At 52.3% G+C, this 19263-nt stretch overlaps 8 protein-coding genes across 8 annotated transcripts; 7 read left to right on the forward strand and 1 right to left on the reverse strand.

The window, feature by feature from the left end:
* Window positions 1-1210: 1210 nt before the first annotated feature.
* On the forward strand, window positions 1211-3943 carry N7515_009301 (OPT family oligopeptide transporter; the record flags this gene model as incomplete). Its single annotated transcript, XM_056670045.1, has 7 exons — window positions 1211-1516; window positions 1576-2136; window positions 2223-2339; window positions 2398-2943; window positions 3006-3183; window positions 3243-3532; window positions 3605-3943. 7 exons carry the CDS (start codon window positions 1211-1213, stop codon window positions 3941-3943), a joined length of 2337 nt encoding a protein of 778 aa, XP_056517844.1.
* A 1775-nt stretch (window positions 3944-5718) lies between these two features.
* Window positions 5719-8186, forward strand: N7515_009302 (uncharacterized protein; the record flags this gene model as incomplete). Its single annotated transcript, XM_056670046.1, has 4 exons — window positions 5719-5813; window positions 5885-6018; window positions 6102-7399; window positions 7446-8186. 4 exons carry the CDS (start codon window positions 5719-5721, stop codon window positions 8184-8186), a joined length of 2268 nt encoding a protein of 755 aa, XP_056517845.1.
* Window positions 8187-8461: 275 nt separating this feature from the next.
* Window positions 8462-8734, forward strand: N7515_009303 (uncharacterized protein; the record flags this gene model as incomplete). The annotated part of the gene is made up of 1 exon (XM_056670047.1): window positions 8462-8734. One exon carries the CDS (start codon window positions 8462-8464, stop codon window positions 8732-8734), a length of 273 nt encoding a protein of 90 aa, XP_056517846.1.
* A 547-nt stretch (window positions 8735-9281) lies between these two features.
* Window positions 9282-9994, forward strand: N7515_009304 (uncharacterized protein; the record flags this gene model as incomplete). Its single annotated transcript, XM_056670048.1, has 3 exons — window positions 9282-9400; window positions 9547-9640; window positions 9758-9994. 3 exons carry the CDS (start codon window positions 9282-9284, stop codon window positions 9992-9994), a joined length of 450 nt encoding a protein of 149 aa, XP_056517847.1.
* A 506-nt stretch (window positions 9995-10500) lies between these two features.
* N7515_009305 (uncharacterized protein) lies at window positions 10501-12375 on the forward strand (the record flags this gene model as incomplete). Its single annotated transcript, XM_056670049.1, has 4 exons — window positions 10501-10847; window positions 10959-11213; window positions 11543-11801; window positions 11884-12375. 4 exons carry the CDS (start codon window positions 10501-10503, stop codon window positions 12373-12375), a joined length of 1353 nt encoding a protein of 450 aa, XP_056517848.1.
* Window positions 12376-12929: 554 nt separating this feature from the next.
* Window positions 12930-14222, forward strand: N7515_009306 (zinc knuckle domain protein; the record flags this gene model as incomplete). Its single annotated transcript, XM_056670050.1, has 1 exon — window positions 12930-14222. One exon carries the CDS (start codon window positions 12930-12932, stop codon window positions 14220-14222), a length of 1293 nt encoding a protein of 430 aa, XP_056517849.1.
* A 515-nt stretch (window positions 14223-14737) lies between these two features.
* On the forward strand, window positions 14738-15955 carry N7515_009307 (exonuclease/endonuclease/phosphatase family protein; the record flags this gene model as incomplete). The annotated part of the gene is made up of 1 exon (XM_056670051.1): window positions 14738-15955. One exon carries the CDS (start codon window positions 14738-14740, stop codon window positions 15953-15955), a length of 1218 nt encoding a protein of 405 aa, XP_056517850.1.
* A 2227-nt stretch (window positions 15956-18182) lies between these two features.
* On the reverse strand, window positions 18183-18890 carry N7515_009308 (Zinc finger PHD-finger; the record flags this gene model as incomplete). Its single annotated transcript, XM_056670052.1, has 1 exon — window positions 18183-18890. One exon carries the CDS (start codon window positions 18888-18890, stop codon window positions 18183-18185), a length of 708 nt encoding a protein of 235 aa, XP_056517851.1.
* Window positions 18891-19263: the final 373 nt, after the last annotated feature.

The raw sequence follows: 19263 nt of genomic DNA on the forward strand, positions 1-19263 counted from the left end.
TTATTTGGGTATTCATTTACACAGTAGACTTGATCTTGTTCGTAGCTCTAGTATTACGATCAAAGTGAACACGTCGGGTGGGGTCTCCATTACAGGGGGCCGGGCCGCCGGGGCCCGGGGGGCGGGGGCAGGGGCAGCGTCATTCACGTGCATCTTTCTTCCGAAGTTCCGAAGAACAGCACACATCCCTAACCTGATTCTGACGGGCCCCGGAGACATTGTGCTTGTGAATATGATAGCAGAATATCTTACGGTCATAAAGACTTAGACTGGTGATGGCGGAGACAGTCAGAGTCAGAGTTCAGACCTCGGTCAGCGATACTTCTCAACGTGGTTAATATCGGCACTGTTCCGAAGATAGCTCCCCATTGGGAAGGAAGTACGGAAAAATCCACTATTCAGAGCCCTATCTCGAAATAGGTGGATCTGTCGTAAATGCGCCGTCGGAACCCCGAATTATCCATGGATGCGCTTAGCGCCGCTTACCAACTGGTGTATCGTGATTCAAGCTCGCTGCTCCTATTGGATATAGACTCAGTCGACTGCCAAAGATATCAAGGAGGTAACATCCAGCTCGGTCAAAAACCGCCAAGCTCAGCCCATTGTCCGGGCTGCCATTAAGCGTAAACGGCTCCATCCGAAACCTACTGAGGTTAACGGACGCCATATTATTGTGTACGTATTTCGTGCTAGTATCCGTGTGCTAGCTGGAATGTATTCTTCCATCCCCTTACCCCACTTAGTGCCTTGACAGTCAAATTATTGCTGAATAGATATCTCTTCGGCAGACAGAAAGCTTGGTAAAGCCGGTGGCATTTAAGTGCTGTCTGAGCCAAAAGCAATTGCAACCTTGCACGGCCTGGGGGTCCTGGAGGGACCAAAGAGGATGGAAATGTCCGAGGATCCGAGCTCTGGGATGTTGCCATCTCAGTTGAAAATGCTATCATGCCCCGCAGGCGTCTTTTCTTTGAGACATGAGCCAGGGTTTGCTGCCCCGTGTGGCTTGTCAATACACCCTGGAAGAAAATGTGCGATCGATTCAAGCGCGATTGCTCATTTTAAGGTTGCATGTTATCATGATCCTGTGGCAACTCCTAACTATGGCCCGATAAGCCTCCATGCTCTCCAATATGGGTTCATAAAGAGATCATGATGACTTCTAACTCTGCCGCGATCTTTAATCTGTTTCGAGAAAGACCACGCGCATGCTATGTCTCCACCGACCATCATGTCCGAATCACCGGTAGAGAGGAGTGTGGACTCGATCATCAGTGCAGAAGCCTTTGATGAGAAAAAGGGGACCACTGTCTTTGCTGTCAAGCCCGATTCACTGGAGGGTACAGCCCCGTACGATGAAGGCGATGAAAACCCGGGCGCAATCATCGTTACCGGTGCTGACGCGGCCATTCATCTGCTACCTCTTCGAGATGACTTTGAAAATGTCTTGACGTTTAGAAGTATCGTGCTTGCCTCCGCGCTTGCATGTTTCCAGGCTGTGATGAACCAGATTTATCAGGTAAATCCAAGTCTTACATGTCCTGCAGAGCTTCTGAGTACTAACGTCTTCGTTCATAGTTCAAACCAACTCTGATCACAATCCAGGGAACATTCATTGTGCTCATCTCTTACTTCCTTGGCAAGGCCTGGGCTAAATTCCTTCCCCGTGGCGATAAATTCGAAGCTAGATGGAGAGATAAAGGCGGCCAGGGGGAACCACCTTTGTGGATTAAGGTGATGAAGTTTTTCAATAACGGACCATGGAATTTGAAAGAGCACTCTATCTGTGCTATCACTGCTACATCCGCGTCTAACGCTTCCGGCACGGCAACGGTGTTTGCAGCACAGGAACTCTTCTATAATATGTCCTTGAGCGCGGCGACCGTGATTTTGAGCACTATCTCCGTTGGTCTGTTTGGCTATGGGCTCTGCGGAGTCATGCGTCCCATCGCTGTCTGGCATACTGAGGCCGTTTACTGGAGCACTTTGCCTACCGTCAAGACTCTCCAGGGACTTCATTGGCAGCAAGTCAAGAACTCGAAACCACTGAGATATTTCTGGTATGCTTTTACTGGCATGTCAATTTATGAAATTATCCCTGCCTACATCTTCCCATGGTTGAACTCCGTCTCTATTCCGGTACGTGACATGTTTAGTTGTTGATCCTCTGGGTCTCTTTGAGCTAACTTCCCTCGGATATAATTCTCTGACCTGAACTCTTACAGTGCCTAGCTGCCCAGAAGGCTACTGGTAACACCGCTGCGGTACTGACCAATATTTTCGGTGGTGCTACCAACAATGAAGGTCTTGGCCTATTCACGCTTTCATTTGATTGGCAATATGTGAGATAATGCCCTCTATAACTATCGTTCGGTCTAGGAGATTATCTAACGATTGTAGCTCACATCTTTTCAAACTTCGCTGCCTCTCGCCCTACAGGTGCACCAAGCCTTGGGACTTGGCACTTGCTTCATTATCATGATAGGCATTTATTACGGCAACGGCTGGCATGCGAAATCGCTGCCATTCATGTCGACCAGACTCCTTACAGCAAACGGGACCGCGTATCCTTTGGACAGTGTGTTTCCCGGTGGTGTGCTCGATAAGGACGCGATGGCCGAGTACGGCTTACCGTCGGTTACTGGAACATTCGCATTCGCAATGTTCATGGCCAACGCTGCAATTGGCGCCCTGATCGTTCATTGCATCCTTTTCTGGGGCAAAGATATCTGGAAGACCTATAAAAGTGCGAGAGAGGGCAGATTTGATGATCGTCACCATGTGCATATGGCCACGCACTACAAGGAGACCCCGTGGTGGTGGTTTATTGTCGTACTTGTTGGCAGCTTCGTCATTGGAATCATTGTGACCACAACTCAGAACATCACCCTGCCAACCTGGGCATACGTCGTATCGCTGCTGATTGGCACTATTATTGCGCCTTTTGTGAGTGACCCTATCCTCGGAACTGACACTGAGAAGCAGCGCTAATCATCACCATGATATAGAGCACCATCCTTTACTCTCGCTACGGAAATGGTATTGCTACAAACAATCTGTCAAAGATGATTGCAGGACTGCTGCTTCCGGGACGCCCGGTCGGTAACATGTACTTCGCTGTTTGGTCCCACAACGTCATCCAAAATGCTGTCAATCTCTCCAATGATCTCAAGATGGGCGAATATCGTGAGTATATCTCTACCTTGATCAAACCCGCAGAACTGGAAAGAAGCTCACATCTCCAGTCAAAATTCCTCCCCGCGTCATGTTCCTGACACAGCTCTACGGCACAATCCTTGGCGCCTTTGTCAACTACGCTGTGATGATCTCCATTGTGTCCGGGAACCGAGACCTTCTCCGCGATGGTAACGGAAACTCGTCCTGGAGCGGTGCAACTATCCAAGCTTATAACACGAATGCCGCATCATGGGCTATGGCTCCCTACATTTACAAGATCGGTACCCCGTACGGCGCTGTGCCTATCGGTATAGCTGTTGGTGCAGGAGCCGTGCTTGTCCACCGCATCTTCTACTACGTAAGTTAGCTCACAGCAAAATGTCCAACTCTCGCTTCCTCCTACTTGAAACTGACGACGACCGATGCTTAGTTCGTCCCTAGAATTGGAAAGCTTGATGTTGCGGAAGTCAACATACCCCAATTTATCCAATATGCTGGTTACATTCCCTACAACCAAAGTCAGACCTGCGTCCTCTTCACTTGGATTCTCGGCGGATTCTATGTTCAGTACTACCTCCGAAACTACAAGCCGCGGATCTTCAAGGACTACTCGTATCTGATTGCAGGCGCCTTCGATGGCGCGAGTCTGACAGTCCTCTTCATCCTCTCATTTGCTGTTTTCGGAGCTGGTGGACCTGCGCACCCATTCCCATCGTGGTGGGGTAATAACCAGAAGGGCAACTATGACTGGTGTCCGGTAGCAGAGTAGGGCAAGTGACTCGTGGCCTATATATTAGGTAGAACTCGGCTCAATCGGTTGTTTGGCTTTGATTGGACAACATAAACAGTGGAAGCAGTGCAATTTGATATGCCCAGATATAGGTAGCTTGATGATGATGTTCTCATTAGCCCGATTAGCTCGCTTTAAATCCATTACAGCCCGGCTGCTTGAAAGGACAACTCTTTCCGACCAGATTTAATCTTTGTTATATCTCGCCAGCCAGGTCCGTGAGGCTCTAAAAAATTGTTCAAAGTCTTTCTGACGACTGGCTGTATCATTTGAACTTATTTTCCATAGAAATTGTAGGAATTGAACGATGGTCGTCGCCGGTGTTGGGAGAAATTCGGATTTTCCTCCTGAGACTGAATTTTCAAAATCACCCAAAAAGCGTCCGTAAGTTCGTTGCGACAATGACATCGTGCCTGCCTCTCGATCGTGGGTGATCTTCAAAGAGAGGTAATGCGCCAGTGGGCCGAGATCTGAGGTTGACCATTTTCTTTGTCTCCTCGATGAAATCAGCATGTCGTCTACATAGACGAATATGTAGATGATCTCGCCCCCCTGAGTGCGCTTGGTGTAAAGGCATGGATCTGCCTTGGACCTGACAAAGCCATGTCTCATCAGGTGGTCTCCCAAGGTATTGAACCAGTTGGCGGCGGACTGCTTGAGTCCGTAAATGCTCCGTTTGAGCAGGCAAGCTTGGTCCTTCCCGATGCTGTCTTCCAGGTCTGCTGGGTAGTGCATCACGATCCTCTCTTTGAGCACAGAGTCGAGGTATGCGAGGTTGATATCGATGTGCGAGGTATGCAATCGCTTCTGAGTGATCACGGCGAGCAGGACTCTCAGCGTTGTGTAACTGCCGGTGCTCGCGTATCGATGACTCGTCTTCTCCAACACCATCTGGGTCAGACTGAGTAGGTCCAGCAGGGACTGTTGATAGAGGGACTGCGGAAAGGAGCGACTGCGGAAGGTTGTGACGTCAAATAAATCAAATAAAATATATACCGCATATATTCGCCTACCATCTAGGTACATGAGTCTGTTCGCTACACAGTATTTAGCATTTGCATTCACCCTGCGTTTAGGCTCGAAGGGGGGTTCGCCGGGTCTCCCGTCTGCATTAATCAGGTGGTCCGTGGTCGGTTCAACAGGTCATGCTTACTATGGAAATCATGCTCGATCTGGAATTTGAGATAGGCGAAGCTGAGCGTCGCAGTTAAATCCCAAGACCATCGGGCGCCGGGAGACCTTGTAGATCACATGTGCTATTTGACGGATTCATGGTACGAAGCTGTGGCTTGAAATATTCGGTGACCATTGCGTACCGAACTCGATTCGCCGTCTTTGTATATATCGCCGCTAGGTAGCGACTGGAGAGTGCTTCATATCTCTGATGTTATGGATGCTTATCGAAATGGGGACTTGCAAACGTGTCAGTTGATGCAAACTGATCGCCAATATCCGTAGTTGACCCCTCACCGCCAGTCAACTGGCTAATGCTGGGAAAGCTTGGCTTCCGAGACTCCGCCAAGATTGTCACTATCGCCACAAAGTGGCTTGTGTGCTTTCAACTCCTCATTCACCTCTTCTCCACGATCACCGGTTCAATTTCCTACTTTCCATTGCCCCATCGTGTTTCTATCCTTTTTTTACACCTTCGCCCTTTTTCCAAATATTTCGTGCAGTTTGGCTCTCTACTCAATCAATGAACACATCGTCGTCCTGAAGAGCACCCTACGCACAAATTCACAGCCCGAGCTGCCATGGCGCGACGGTACGAGATCGACGAGCTGTTATGGCTCCGCGACTCGCCCCTCGTCGCTAAGCCTCCCGGACTGCCACCGCTTGAAGAATGGATGTATGTTGTGTCGATGCTTCAATTTCGTCGGATTGCCCACACTGTCAACGTGGAGACTGACCGTACTCTAGGCCTCAACCCGACCCAACCACCACACAACGCAAAACCCATACTACCCGTGATACGAATAATCCATCTGAGACCAATACGAACAGAAGGCCGAGCTTTTTTGAACCCAAACATATCTCCCGGAATTCTAACTCAGGTACAGTGATCTCCCTTGTGCTATCAAGCACCATGGGCGATACGGGGGCTGAATTTGCTGACCAAAACCACCTATATCTTCAGAAGACATTGTGCTAGGTCCGCCAAAAACAGCATTTGCTTCATCTCGAATCGGCGGAAAAGGCTCATTCGATCTGACGGACCGACCAGCTCGCACAAACGATTCGGATGACGCGAAGAACGACCGATTCAATTTCAGGGATAAATTTTTCAAGGACCGCGATGCTCAGGACAATGAATCAGAGCGACGTGATGCCAAGCCAGGTCCACTGGCTAGCCGCCGGGGTGAGAGAGAAGATTGGAGTGCCGGGCGCCCGCGTCGCACATTCGGCCCTGAAGAGCAGGAGCGCAAGCCTCGACGCAATGGGGAATTTGATAGATGGGAAAACAAAGAAGGTCCCCGTGACCCCAATGCTGATCGAGCTATTCGTGATAAAGATGGCCGATTTCCCATCCGGAAAGAAGGGCAGCCCCCGCGATCTAAATACGAAGGAAGTTGGTTCCGCGATGAACATGCCGCTCGTGAGGGGGCTGAGGCTGATGAGGATAAGCCACCTCTGCGCAACCGAGAATGGCGCCAGAATCAAACCCGAAGCGGCCCCGAGCGTGAATGGAATCGAGGTGCCAAATTTGAACAAGAACCCGAATGGTTGGATGCCAATGAGCGAGACGAACCCCGACGAGCACACACCCAGGAAGATTTCCAGCGTTGGAAGGAGCGCATGAAGGCTGGATCCGGATCGTCCGCGCAAGCCCCAGCGCATGCCGAGGAGAAGAAAGAGGCGCCAGCTGAAGCGCCAAAGCCGGAGGTTCGCCGTACTGACGGCGAGATCTTTAGCAACTCTGCTGCGCAGTTCATATCGGACAATTCAATGGAACGCTTCTTCGGTCTCTTGGGCGACCCTAAAGCTCCAACTCAGTCGCCAGAGGCCAGCACCCCTGTCGCTGCCGAGTTAACCGCCAAGAAGGATCCCTTCCCTATTCCTGGAAAACCAGGAAAGTCGTCCCGTTTCGCGGGCCTGTTCAGCCCCATGCCCGAGAGCCCTGCTAGAGAGCCTGAGTCAATGCATTTATTCAATGCCATGGTTCAGCAACAGCAACAGCAACAACCCCCGGCACCTGAGGGTATGCCTTTCCCCTCCCGTAACGCGGATCAAGCTGGTTTTCAGCGCATCATGGAGATGCTTGGCGGGCAGCGGTCGCAGAATTCTACACCCCAAGAGGCAGGTTTGCCCCAGCAGCAGCGTAGTTCCTCCGTTTTGCATGCTGAGCAGCAAAACGCCGCCCAATCACTACCGTCTCCTTCCAGAGAACTTTCTGGCCGAGCTGACTACATGGGCCCGGCGCCCGAGAGTCCTATGGTTCAGGGCGGGGCCAACTCACACTTGCTCCATTTGATGCAGCAAGTCCGCGTCGGCCCGCCCCCCAGGGGGCAATCCATCCCCGCACTCTTCGGGCATTGCACCCCCTCCCGGTTTAATGCCAGAGGGGATGCCACGTCCTCCGCCAGGTCTTTCTGGCCAAAAGACACCGGCTTTCCTTGATGACCCGGCAATTGCCAACATGCAGCGACCGGATTCCGAGCAGCTCCGCCGCCGACCTGCAAATGGCCCACCTATGGGGTACTTTGACGACATGCCATTCCCTCAGGGGAATCAAGGCCCTATGACCCCAGGCGGTCCTATTACCCCGGGTGGCTCCCGGGCTCAGGGACCGAATCAGCCCCCTATGCCTCTTCATCGACCCCCAGGCTTGGAACATCTGCCTCCCCCGGGATGGACTGGCCAGCCTGTTCCGCAGCAAGGCAATGTACCCAGCCCTATGGGTCCTCCCCCTGGAATTCCCGCCCCGGGTCGCGGCATGAACCCCAACTTCCCCCCCCGGCATGCTTCCTATGCCCGGGACTGCGCCTCCAATGAACGAGCGCCAGGCCTTCCCTCGGGGTCCGCCTCCGGGCATGATGCCACCTCCTGGATATATGACTGGCCCTCCTCCCGGATTCCCTCCTATGCAGCCGAATCCCGAAGCGATGCTACGACTTGGCCCCGGTGCCCAGGGACCTTTCGGACCCGGCAACCCTGGCCCACAGGGCCCTCCCTCTTCGTCTCACCACCTTCTGGAGATGTTCGGTCAGCCCGGCGGCGTTGACCCACGTGGCGGCATGGTTGGGCCTGGTCAGTTTAGATAAATGGAACAACATGGAAAACGAAACCCTATGATCCCATTTACATTTGCACACAATTTACCTCTGCTCAATGACCATTTCATGATTATCTACGCAAATCTTGGTGAAGCCGATGTACAGGCATGGGAGCCATGATATTCGTTTTCCTTTTCCATACAGATCGCATGACAGCCTCGTATTTCCCCTTGAGAAACAATACCCAGCTTTTTCTTATTGCCAGTTTCCTTCCTCTTCTCCAATGTACTTGCTCATGACTCTTTCCGCACAACAAGCCCGTGTTTGGCAACCGCCCTTCTCCGCGTTCAAGCCTTTGCTGCGTTGGCGTTGGTTTTCTGGTGGTCACGCTGCATCTCTTGCCGGGCTTTCCCCTCTCCCCATCATCCTTTCACCTGGTATTCTGAAATCTCTCAAGGGTCTATATGTCCTTACTGCGTTCTCTGGTGCTGGTGCAGACGAGTCGACCTGGGACTCGAGAAAAAGCTTTGATCGCGTGGTGGATGCTTGGTATTGATCTATGGTTCTTTTGGGTCCCTGCTATATGTACTTCGTACAATAGTCGCTCGTAGAGTTATACTTTGACTCCATAGATGGCCGATCAGCTTCAATCCATTCATTACGTGGTTGAGATTCTGAGATTCTGATGTTGAATCTGTAAATCTCGAGGTTTATCAAAGCCTTTTGTCACTTTGTGGCCCGTCCATTGAGAAGACAAAGCGGACTACTTAGGTTTTCCGTGACTACAACTATGAGTTGATGTGTCTTGATAGACTCCTCATTCATAGCGAAGAAAGTCAGTATGGATGAGGCTCTCTCTTGCCTTCATCTATTTTTCTGTAATTCTGTTCTTCCGTGACAGCGGTGCCAACTGGTCAGTTCTGGTTTGGCACAAGTTACAACTAGTGAGCTTAGGTCTCACCTTCTCGCTTTTTCTTGAACGGGCCATAGAATTTGGTCTCTTTGAAGGACTACTATGTATGTGTCTAAATTGCAGATCGCTTTCTGGTAGCGGGGGTATACCCAGCCCAAGAACCGATATAATCACAGACCGATCCGCAGCAATGTCCACCCCATCGCCCTCGCCAAAGCCCCAATCCTCCACATCCCCCTCGATCATCAGATTCATCCTCGCAATCACGAGCGGAGCCTTCGCCGCATTGAACGGAGTATTCGCGAAACTGTACGTGAACGCAGCCCAATCGCATTCAAGAGAAAAGGCTATACTACCTCTCTCGAGTCTCTAGAGTCTATACAAGCTTATATGCTATATATACCCCGAGATAGCCCCGTCCGTGTAACAGATTAAACTGACCTAACCCTCCTTAGAACAACAGACAACCACACAACAGCCTTCGCGCAATCCCTCGCCCACCTCTTCGGACTGGAGTCATCGCCTGTAATTGAGATGATAGTTAGAGGTGTATGTTGTCCATGCCCATGCCCCTACTCTCCCCTGGTTGCTACTGTTTACTATGTTATCATTGCATTTCTATCCTTATTCTCATTCTTATACTAACGGTCAACTCGTTATCAAAAGGCCTGTCTAGGTCTCAACGTCCTGTGCAATGTAATAATGTGGGCGCTCTTCACGCGCGCTCTAACTGCCGGCCCGTCAACGACGAAAGTGTCTATCACGAATACGGCGTCGAATTTCCTCACTACGGCGCTGTTGGGCATGATTGTTTTCTCCGAGGCTGTGGGTGGGCTTTGGTGGGTTGGGGCTGGGATGATGGGGGCTGGGTGTATTTTGGTCGGGATGAGGGAGGGTGCTTGATTTGGATTTGATTTGGATCTGTTGGAGTTGGATTTGGAATGTCAGAGTCAGAGAGGACATAGCTATAGTAAGATATAGTAAGATCTATAGACTCGAAGATTTTGGGAAATATGAGTGGGAGTCAAAAGTGAGAGACATGGGGTAGATTGATAAGTGTGAGGCAGAGGGGATCCTAAGTACCTTCAAACCCTGAGGCATAGGTCATATGACAAGCTTAAGCTGCATAAACAGCACAGAGAGCTATGTAAACTCCGCTCCCTAGGCAACAATGTCTGAGCTACTACTATAAACTGATTGCCAACAACTTCTCCCCTTCTCCCTCCTCTTCTCCTCTCACCTACCTCTTCCCCTCCCTCCTCGCCCCCTCCCATCTCTCTTCCTTCCTTTCCTTCCTTCAAGAAGGATGACCTCCGGGTACTCGCTAGCGAGTACCTGGCGGGACCCTTCTGAAGTGGGACCAGCTATCGCTCTTTGACGAGCTGCTTTAGGGGGTCGCAGAACCGGACATGTTTGTGCTGGACTGGGAGCTCTCTGGGCTCCAGCAACCTGGTGGTTGTCGTGGCCCTACAACGGTGCTGGACATCATGGCTGCTCCTATGTCTACTTCCCTTCGTCCTACTGTCGATTTCTTCCCCTCCTTCAAGAAGGACGACCTCCTGGTACTCGCTGGCGAATACCGGGCTGGTACGCTCCTGGAGTGGGACCAGCTCCGCCTGTTTGACGAGCTGCTCTGGGGGCCCGCGACACCGGACATGTTCGTCCTGTCCTGGGAGCTCTCAGAGCTCCACAGCAACCTGGTCGTGGTCATGGACTCGTGGTCCCAGGCACCGCAAATGCCTGGATCCTCCGGGTGGTGCTAATGTGGGAGTTCCTCTGGCTTGGTCTCCACTGGGCGGGGTGGCCATACCCTGGTAAGTATCAACTGTCGACATCGCAGAAACAGCGCATTCTAACCATCTCTCAGTCCAGCTTACCGATTACTCCTCGCACGGTCCCGCCTCCTCGAGCTCATCGACTCCCGCCACCTGGTTGCAGCAATGGCCCTCCATTATAATCTGGGGGTCAGCAACCGGTGGTGGCACCTCAACCATCATCTGGGGCTCTATCTCTCCCCTGCTGCGGCCGCCAACGCAGCAACTGTTCATCCGATGGAGGACTTCATGCCCATGGAGGGCATTGAGGCGTATGTGGTTGTTTCGGTGGGCACCAGTGTCCATGTGTGCGTGAGTACTCTCCGGACATGGACATCTGCGGAGGCGGAAGCTCTACGTCCAAAGTCGCTGCGAGGGCAAAGCCCAGCTACATATCGCCCCCCCGCATGGATGAAGAGTCCGTTCCATTTCCGCTGTTGCTCCTGCCTCCCATGGCTCCCACGGCATCACCTCCCTCCAGGTTGAGCTGGCGTGAAGCCGCTCCCTATCCGAGCCCCGAGCTTTAGGCTCCTCCAAAGAATCTCTCTGGTTTGGTCTCCACTGGGCAGGGTGGCCATAACCTGGTAAGTATCTGCTGTCGGCATCGAAGCAACTGCGCATGCTAACCATCTCTCAGTCCAGCTCACCGACTACTCCTCGCACGGTCCCGCCTCCTCGAGCTCATCGACTCCCGCCACCTGATTGCTGCCATGGGCCTCCATTATAATATGGGGGTCAGCAACCGGTGGTGGCACCTCAACCATCATCTGGGGCTCTATCTCTCCCCTGCTGCGGCCGCCAACGCAGCAACTGTTCATCCGATGGAGGACTTCATGCCCATGGAGGGCATTGAGGCGTATGTGGGTGTTTCGGTGGGCACCAGTGTCCATGTGTCCGTGAGTACTCTTCGCGTTAGAACTGACCTACTCGAATGGATTGCTCGCTAATACCGAGTGGGAACGGCTTATAGCCCCTAAGCCAGCAGATCTGAAAACCTATGTTTCAGACGACTCCGACTATATTGCTGCTACGGGGTCCTTTAATCCCGGAGCGATGATTTGTTCTGATCAAGAGGATGCCGTCTCGGTTGGGGCCTTGGTGGAGAAGGGTTCTGAGCAGAGGCTCACCGTTGCGTGTCACTGCTGGGATCGGGAGTTCGACGAAAGGTTGGATCACCTGGGAGATCCGAATCATTTCCGAGTGCTACAAGCAAACTCGAGGGTCGGTTATGTGACGGAACGTATCGACGAAACCGACATCGGACTTGCCAAGCTGGACGATACTGTTGCGTTTAGCAATAGATTCCTAGATATCGAAACAGCAGCCCAAGTCCTTATCCCATTCACCGGGGTTAAGACAGGAGACAAATTCTTCATTGACAGCTTCGTTACCGGCCGGCAGCGCCTTTTATGTGCCGGAGTACGGGTGCTGGGATGTAAGAGAGGACAGGATTTCCTCCGTGATACCTAGACGAGAGAACCCGCCCGACGGGAAATATGTCATCATGCACCAAGGCATTTATGCCACCAACGACACCATGATTACGACTGCTCCACAACTACGTTCAGGTATCTGTGGCTCAGTTTTGTACGGCTACAGCGTGCAGGGGAGGAATCGATTTGCCTGGAGGATGGAGAAGTATGTGGGATTATGCATTGGGCCGATTTGGCCATGAAGCACTCTACGAGCTCTAAATTCTTTTGTTTCGCGGACCCTATGGACCCTTTGATTTCGAACGGATGGGCATGCGTTCCTGTCCCAGAGAAGCGCCCCCATTCCTCTTCCTAGTTCTATTAACCACGACTTATTATCTAGCGACTACAAAATTACAGGCAACTACAACCCGCTCGCTGTATCATCTAGATAATATGTATTGTTTAAATACCGTTTATTTATGATTACATTATGATTTTCTATTATTACACATAACAACCAGATGTCCAACGGCCTTGTGAATTAGCTCATCGTAACCGTAACTCCAAGAGCTACAATCTGATACCTATTTCATAGGGAAGATAGCAGTGATGGTTGCGACGGGCGCGAACGCACAAACTTTGCCCGAGAAAAATTACGACCCGCCCCGATCCATGGATGAGATCGCGGAAGGAGCCCTACGGGTGCTCAAACATATAGAAAACAGTGGCACGGAGGATCCATATGTCACTGGATTCATCCGCTCTGTCCGCAGATACGCGTTGAACGCCCAAAGGGGCGACGGCCAGGGGATGGCCAAGGTGCTTGAGGCGTTGACTGAGATCAACGCCAACACCGAACGCCTGAACCAACGAGTTCAGCAGATAGAAACCACGATTTCTGCCCCGACGATGAATCCCGCGGCGGCATGGCGCAGCTTCCGCGCCAAAGACCAGGCCACGACTGCGGCGCCCATCACCCGGGACAGTAACTCACCGTCTCCAGGGGTGGTTGAAACCCGCGAGGATCGGGAGGTGGTGGTCAAAGTTGGGGGGAACCGGGAGCAAATCCGGAAATTAACCCCAAAGGACCTGGTTGAGAGGGCTGAGGGTCAAAAGACCCCGAGTGGGCACTCATTTGTCGCTGCCCGCAAGCTGCCGTCCGGGGATGTGGCGATGATCGCCAACAGTGCTGCAGGGGCACAGGCCCTCCGCAAACAAACTGCGTGGCTGAGAGCCTTTGGACCAGGCTCGGTGGCCCAAGAACCTTCGTGGGGAGTGGTAGCATACCATATCCCCGTGCGGTCGATGAAGGTCTCTCCGGAGACGATGGCGTCCATTGCGACTGAGCTACTAGCTCAGAACAACTGGGGTGAAAACGCCAAGATCCAGTACCTTGGATGGATGACACGCCCGGGTGAGAGGGCGGAGGGCTCGATTTTGATCGAGTTCACCAACCCAGTTGTGGCTAATCGCGCCATCGCCTCGGGAGTCATCTGGGGTCGTCAGATCCACCACGCCGCGCGATTCTGCCGTGAGGGGCGGATCAAACTATGCCGGAAGTGCGAGAAACCTGGGCACATCCAATCACACTGCTCCAACGAAAGCAGATGCGGCCACTGCGCTGGCGGGCACCCGACCTGGGAGTGTTCATCGGCAAAGGGACGCACGACACCAATTAAGTGCGCCAACTGTGGCGAAGGGCATCGCCCTACGAGCCGGGAATGCCCGGTAAAGACTAAGGCAATGGAGGAGGCCAAGCAAGCGCTGGCCAATTGCCCTGCTTATCACCGAGTGTCTATGCACTTCCAAGCGACAACGGAGGCTGGGAGAGGAGCAACGGCAACCAGAAAAGAAACCACACAACAAGAGGGAATCGGCACATCCGTACACGCCGCGGAGTGACAACGGGTGGAAGAGCCGCTGCAGGTCCCCCAAAACCCGACCACCGACCTCACCCAGTCCAAGAGAGGCCCTGGACGCCCGAAAGGGTCGAAAAACAGGCAGAGGGCTGAGAAACTGGCGTTGGTGCCGCTGGCGAGCCAAAGGACAACGAGGCTCCAATCCTGCTCGAAGAAGCGTCGGATAGGCGAGCCAGAGGACACAATGGATGAGCAGCCAGACGATGATGCATGGCTAAACATCCGACCCGCTTCAGCCAATCCCCCTCGTCCTGACGCGCGGCGAGATAGCACGGATACCACCACCAAGGACGCCACGAACCATAGAAAGGTGTTCATATTAGGATCGTCCCCGCCAGCTTCTACGGCGGACGCAGCGACAACCAAATTGGACAACTCAAAGGACGACCCCAATGACGAGGTGTGGCACGAGGCCAGCGAAGGGAGCGAGGATGAGCAAGACCATCAATGGAACCATTTACGATCTTGCAATACAACGTACACAAGTCATGGCCAGTAATGGCCTCGTTCCTCAGAGACGGGAGTGTGCTCACGGCGGACGTAGTCGCCGTGCAGGAACCGTGGAGGAACGAACTCCAACACACAACGCACCAACCGGCGACAGCAGCATTCCAGCTGATGTACCCACCAAAAGCGGCCGAGGAACCAACCCGAAACCAAGCATCGAATCTCTCTCAGCCGGGAGTATGCCTATTTGTGTCCAAAAGGCTCGACCCAAGCACTTGGTCGTGCCAACTGGTCACACAGGATTACCAGATATTGAAGCTTAGGGAAGCCCATCATGGAAGAGACTGGACAGACCTCTTCGTCCACAATATCTACAACAGACCGAGCGGCGGGACTCTTGAACAACTAAGGACTGAGCTGTCAAAACGTCCTCATGGAGAGCATATCATCCTTGGAGATATGAACGCACACCACCCGAGATGGGGAGGGCCAGGAACCAGGGCCGATCGGGAGGCTGAGCAACTTTTAGAAATCGTCAATGGATGGGGACTCGAGTTAACGACACAACCGGGCACACCCACCTGGTCTCGAAACGATCAGTCGTCGGTGATCGACCTGACCTTCATAACGGCCAACCTGCTCGACAGACTAATTAGCTGTGAGAGGGCCGATGACATCGAGCATGCATCTGACCATTTCCCGATCAGGACTGCACTCGATATCGTCACGCCCATCGCCCCACAACAGAAGAGGAGGAACTGGAGCGCAACTGATGACAAAAAGTTCGTTCAGGAGATCGAGCAGGGCCTACAAACGGGAGGCCTGGACCAAGCAGGACCAGAGGAGATAGAGGCCAAGTGCCAGGGGCTTATCGACGTGATCCAAACGGCGATCGAGGAGTCAACACCATGGACAAGACCATCTGAGTGGTCGAACCCCGACTTTGACGATGAATGTAAGGCTGCAGTCGAAGAAGTTCGTCGCCTCCGTCGCAGACATACGAAAACCCAGGATGCTTACGATTGGATGTGCTATACGAAAGCACGTAACGTGAAATCACGACTCCTCAAGAAGAAGTTGTCGAGAGCACACCGACGCCGAGTACAGCAGGTCGTTGAGGACGGTCCACAGGGTCTGTGGCGACTGGCCAAATGGGCGAGAAACCGAGACGGGGCATACGAGAAAGGCATCACTCCCTCGCTGAAGTTTGGCACAAGTAGTGATGAAAGTCTTGCGATTATAGGATATTCCCTCTTGAAATTTCAATAACAATATTAGTAGGTATCTAAAATATAGCCACCCCTAACGTAGGTAGTAGTGATTTTTAGATGTACCTTTCGATTATCATACACGGGGTGTCCACCAAGGCTAAGAGCTCGCTCCTAACCCAAGCTCGCAGAGCGATCGGGTTAAATGCGTTCGTCCATCGCAGAGTGCAGAGTAACTGCAGACGACTGCCAGATATCCAATCTCCGCTCTGCCAAGAGGGCTGCGCCCCGGAAACATTTGCGCACCTCACACTCGTGTCGAAGCAGGGTAGCTCCTTGCCAAGACAAGCCACGTGATCGGACTTGCTCCTGGGTGCGGAACGGCACTAGTATGTTCCGGAGAAGACAAGCGGAAGAAAACCTCCATATCAAGATGGTTCTACAGACAATCATACAAGACCAACTCATCCGCACCATATCCTCCAAGACACTAGATTTAAGATTATTATTAGATACCACTAGACTTCAACACTCCGCTGCCCATGGTACGCGCCAGAAAGGCAAGGCCTGGCTAGCCTGGAACTTCCCGACGGTCCACGGACACTCATTAAGGGCAGCGGTTTCCTGGGACGGCTCCGCCCAGCGGCCGGCAACCTGGTTCTTTAACCTGGGACGACTGAGTGACAACAGGCTTGCAAGGGAAGATAATAAACCAAGACTTGCCTGAGACCAGACTTGAATGGTAAATACTGATTACATAGTACATATTGAAGAGCGAGAAACGCGAACCTGTCTGCGAACCAGGTCCGCCACTGGGAGTAGTGCCACTACAGGAGAGGAGAACACAGGGGTGGTCTAGAAGAGGAGAAGTGTGTCTGAGGTTGTCCTATCCATGTGATGAAGCCTTTTATATCACAAATGCTGAATAATCCGCACACCGCTCATTTCACCACGATGGCGCAGTTCTCCCACTACAATATCTATATCGAAAGGCCATGTACTGATGGTCAAAGTACAAAATTACATACTATGGACTGGGTGGACAATCCACCCGAATGGTTGTAGCCTTGTAGGAGAGAAGTTTGCGGCAAGCAACCCATGCGCACGGACCCCGCCACGCGTTAGCCCCCCGCCCGTCCTCACGTGGCGTGATCTGCACGGCACGGACCGTACACGGACCCGTAACCTTATCTACGACATACAGAATTACAGATATGCATGCATATTACAATGAACGTCGCATCCCTGAACATACATTGTGTTCAGATTGAATATATATGTAAATTAGAATAGGATAAGTGGATGGATAGTTAGTGCTTGTACCAGGCATCACACATATAGAGAGCTCGAACAGAGACCAATGTTAGTGCACGCCGCAACTCCTGAAAGCAATAGGTTCTTCAGCGAAGAAAAGGAGAAATGAAAATAAATCAAACGTGCAGGGGGAACAGCAGCCTAGGTTCATAGGTTACCTTGAAGGGCAACTGTTGCCTAAGATACATCACAGTTACTCGGGAAGGAGAGATGCAGAGATTTCTTTGTTCTATTGATGCGTTATCCTATTAAGGAAGTGTGCTAGTATTTGCCATTGACAAACGTAATTGTGGGTTCACTAGTAAACAAAGAAACAACTTCCCATTGGTCGATCAGGGTGATCCTGGATTATCCAATCAAACACAGGGACTTCTCTGATCCCGTTCTCGTCCGGGAGTATAAATAAAATCTTCCTCTTCCTCGAATCTTTCTTCTTCTTCTTCTTCTTCTCTCCATCATTTTTGATTCTTTCAGTTGAGTACAACATGAACACCAACATCAACAACCAAGTCGCCCCCTCCACAACCACCTTACCCCCCACCCCAAGTAAGTCACATGAGCTATCATACCTTGACACGTCCCTGTACTCGATGATCTATTCATCCATCCATCCACTCATCCATCTACTCACCCATCCACTCACCCATCCACTCACCCATTCACTCACCCATCCACTCACCCATCCATCCAGCCATCCATCCATCCATGCAAATCCTCAACCTCCGGTCCCTCCTCCTCATACTCCTCATCCGTCCCAAACGTCGCGAACTGCTAAACTTGACCAGGCGGGTGACCGCGGAGTTCTTTACGACCTCTGGCGCTGGCCACCTTGTCTCAGGTCCCCCTGGGGCCTTGACGAAAAAGGTGGGATCTCGGTCTCGGGGACTCTTCCTCAGAAGAAACCGAAATAGGGGTGCCCTTCGCCGACGAAACCAGTGTCCCGTCTGCTCCCGTTTCAATCACTTCGTCTACCCCTATTTCGGTTTCTTCTGGGGAAGAGTCCGAGACCGAGATCCCACCTTTTTCGTCAAGGCCCCAGGGGGACCTGAGCCAAGGTGGCCAGCGCCAGAGGTCGAAAAGAACTCCGCGGTCACCCGCCTGGTCAAGTCCAGGCACTTCCGCTTGAGCTCTTGCTTCTGCTTTAGTCGCTCACGTTCGGCGTGGTCTTGCTTGACCGCGCTGATAAAACTCAGCACGACGCCCCCTGTAGGGACGCCTGCCTCATCAAACGGGCTGTCATCGGGGTCATCAGGGACTATGACGTCGCAGTCCAACAACGCCATATTTCGCGGCCGCCGAACGCGACGCGGCCGCACCTCATCCTCAAAGGCGTTTTTTGAAACCATGTCCGCGGAGGGGACATGGTTGGGGCACAACCATCCTTTCCGGGGATTTGCCGGTGCCGCACGGGGCGGAGGAAGACAATCGACGTGCCAATGGCAGGCACAGTAATCGCATTTGACAATGGGCCGGCGTGGAGGTGGGCTTAGCAGGTTGCGGCGTTTGGGATGGAAGAGGAGTATGAGGAGGAGGGACCGGAGGTTGAGGATTTGCTCGAGGAGTTTGGACCGACGCTTGTTGCGTTGGGGGAGAGGGTTTGGACGACGCAGGCAGAGGTTACCGTATGTTCTGCTGCCACACTTTGCGCAACGGATTACTTGTCCGTTAGAGTTGGTAAACATCTATACCACTTCGAGGGAGAAGTGCTCGCCTTGATAGCAAGCGTTAGGATCTGTATTTTAATACGAATATGATTACGCCGAGAGAAATGAAACCGAGAGAATTTACAGAATTTAATAAGTAATATCGAACAAAGAGTAAGTTATCCACTCTGACAAGTAAACGAAGACCTAGCAAGCAAGTATCCATAGGCCCTCTGGCCCACTGAATGCATATCGTACACGTACATTATCCGAGCTGCTCAGCCACGTCGCCAAAAACAACAGGGGAGTTGCGGGGCCCCATTTAGTCAGGAAGACGAGGCCGGAGCCGTGAGAGAAAACACATCACCGAGAGTTATGTGGCCGCTCAGGGGGCGACCAAAGAATCGAACAT

The sequence above is a fragment of the Penicillium bovifimosum genome (genome assembly GCF_028826915.1).
Source record: "Penicillium bovifimosum strain IBT 22155 chromosome Unknown utg000007l_segment0_segment0, whole genome shotgun sequence".
NCBI lineage: Eukaryota > Fungi > Ascomycota > Eurotiomycetes > Eurotiales > Aspergillaceae > Penicillium > Penicillium bovifimosum.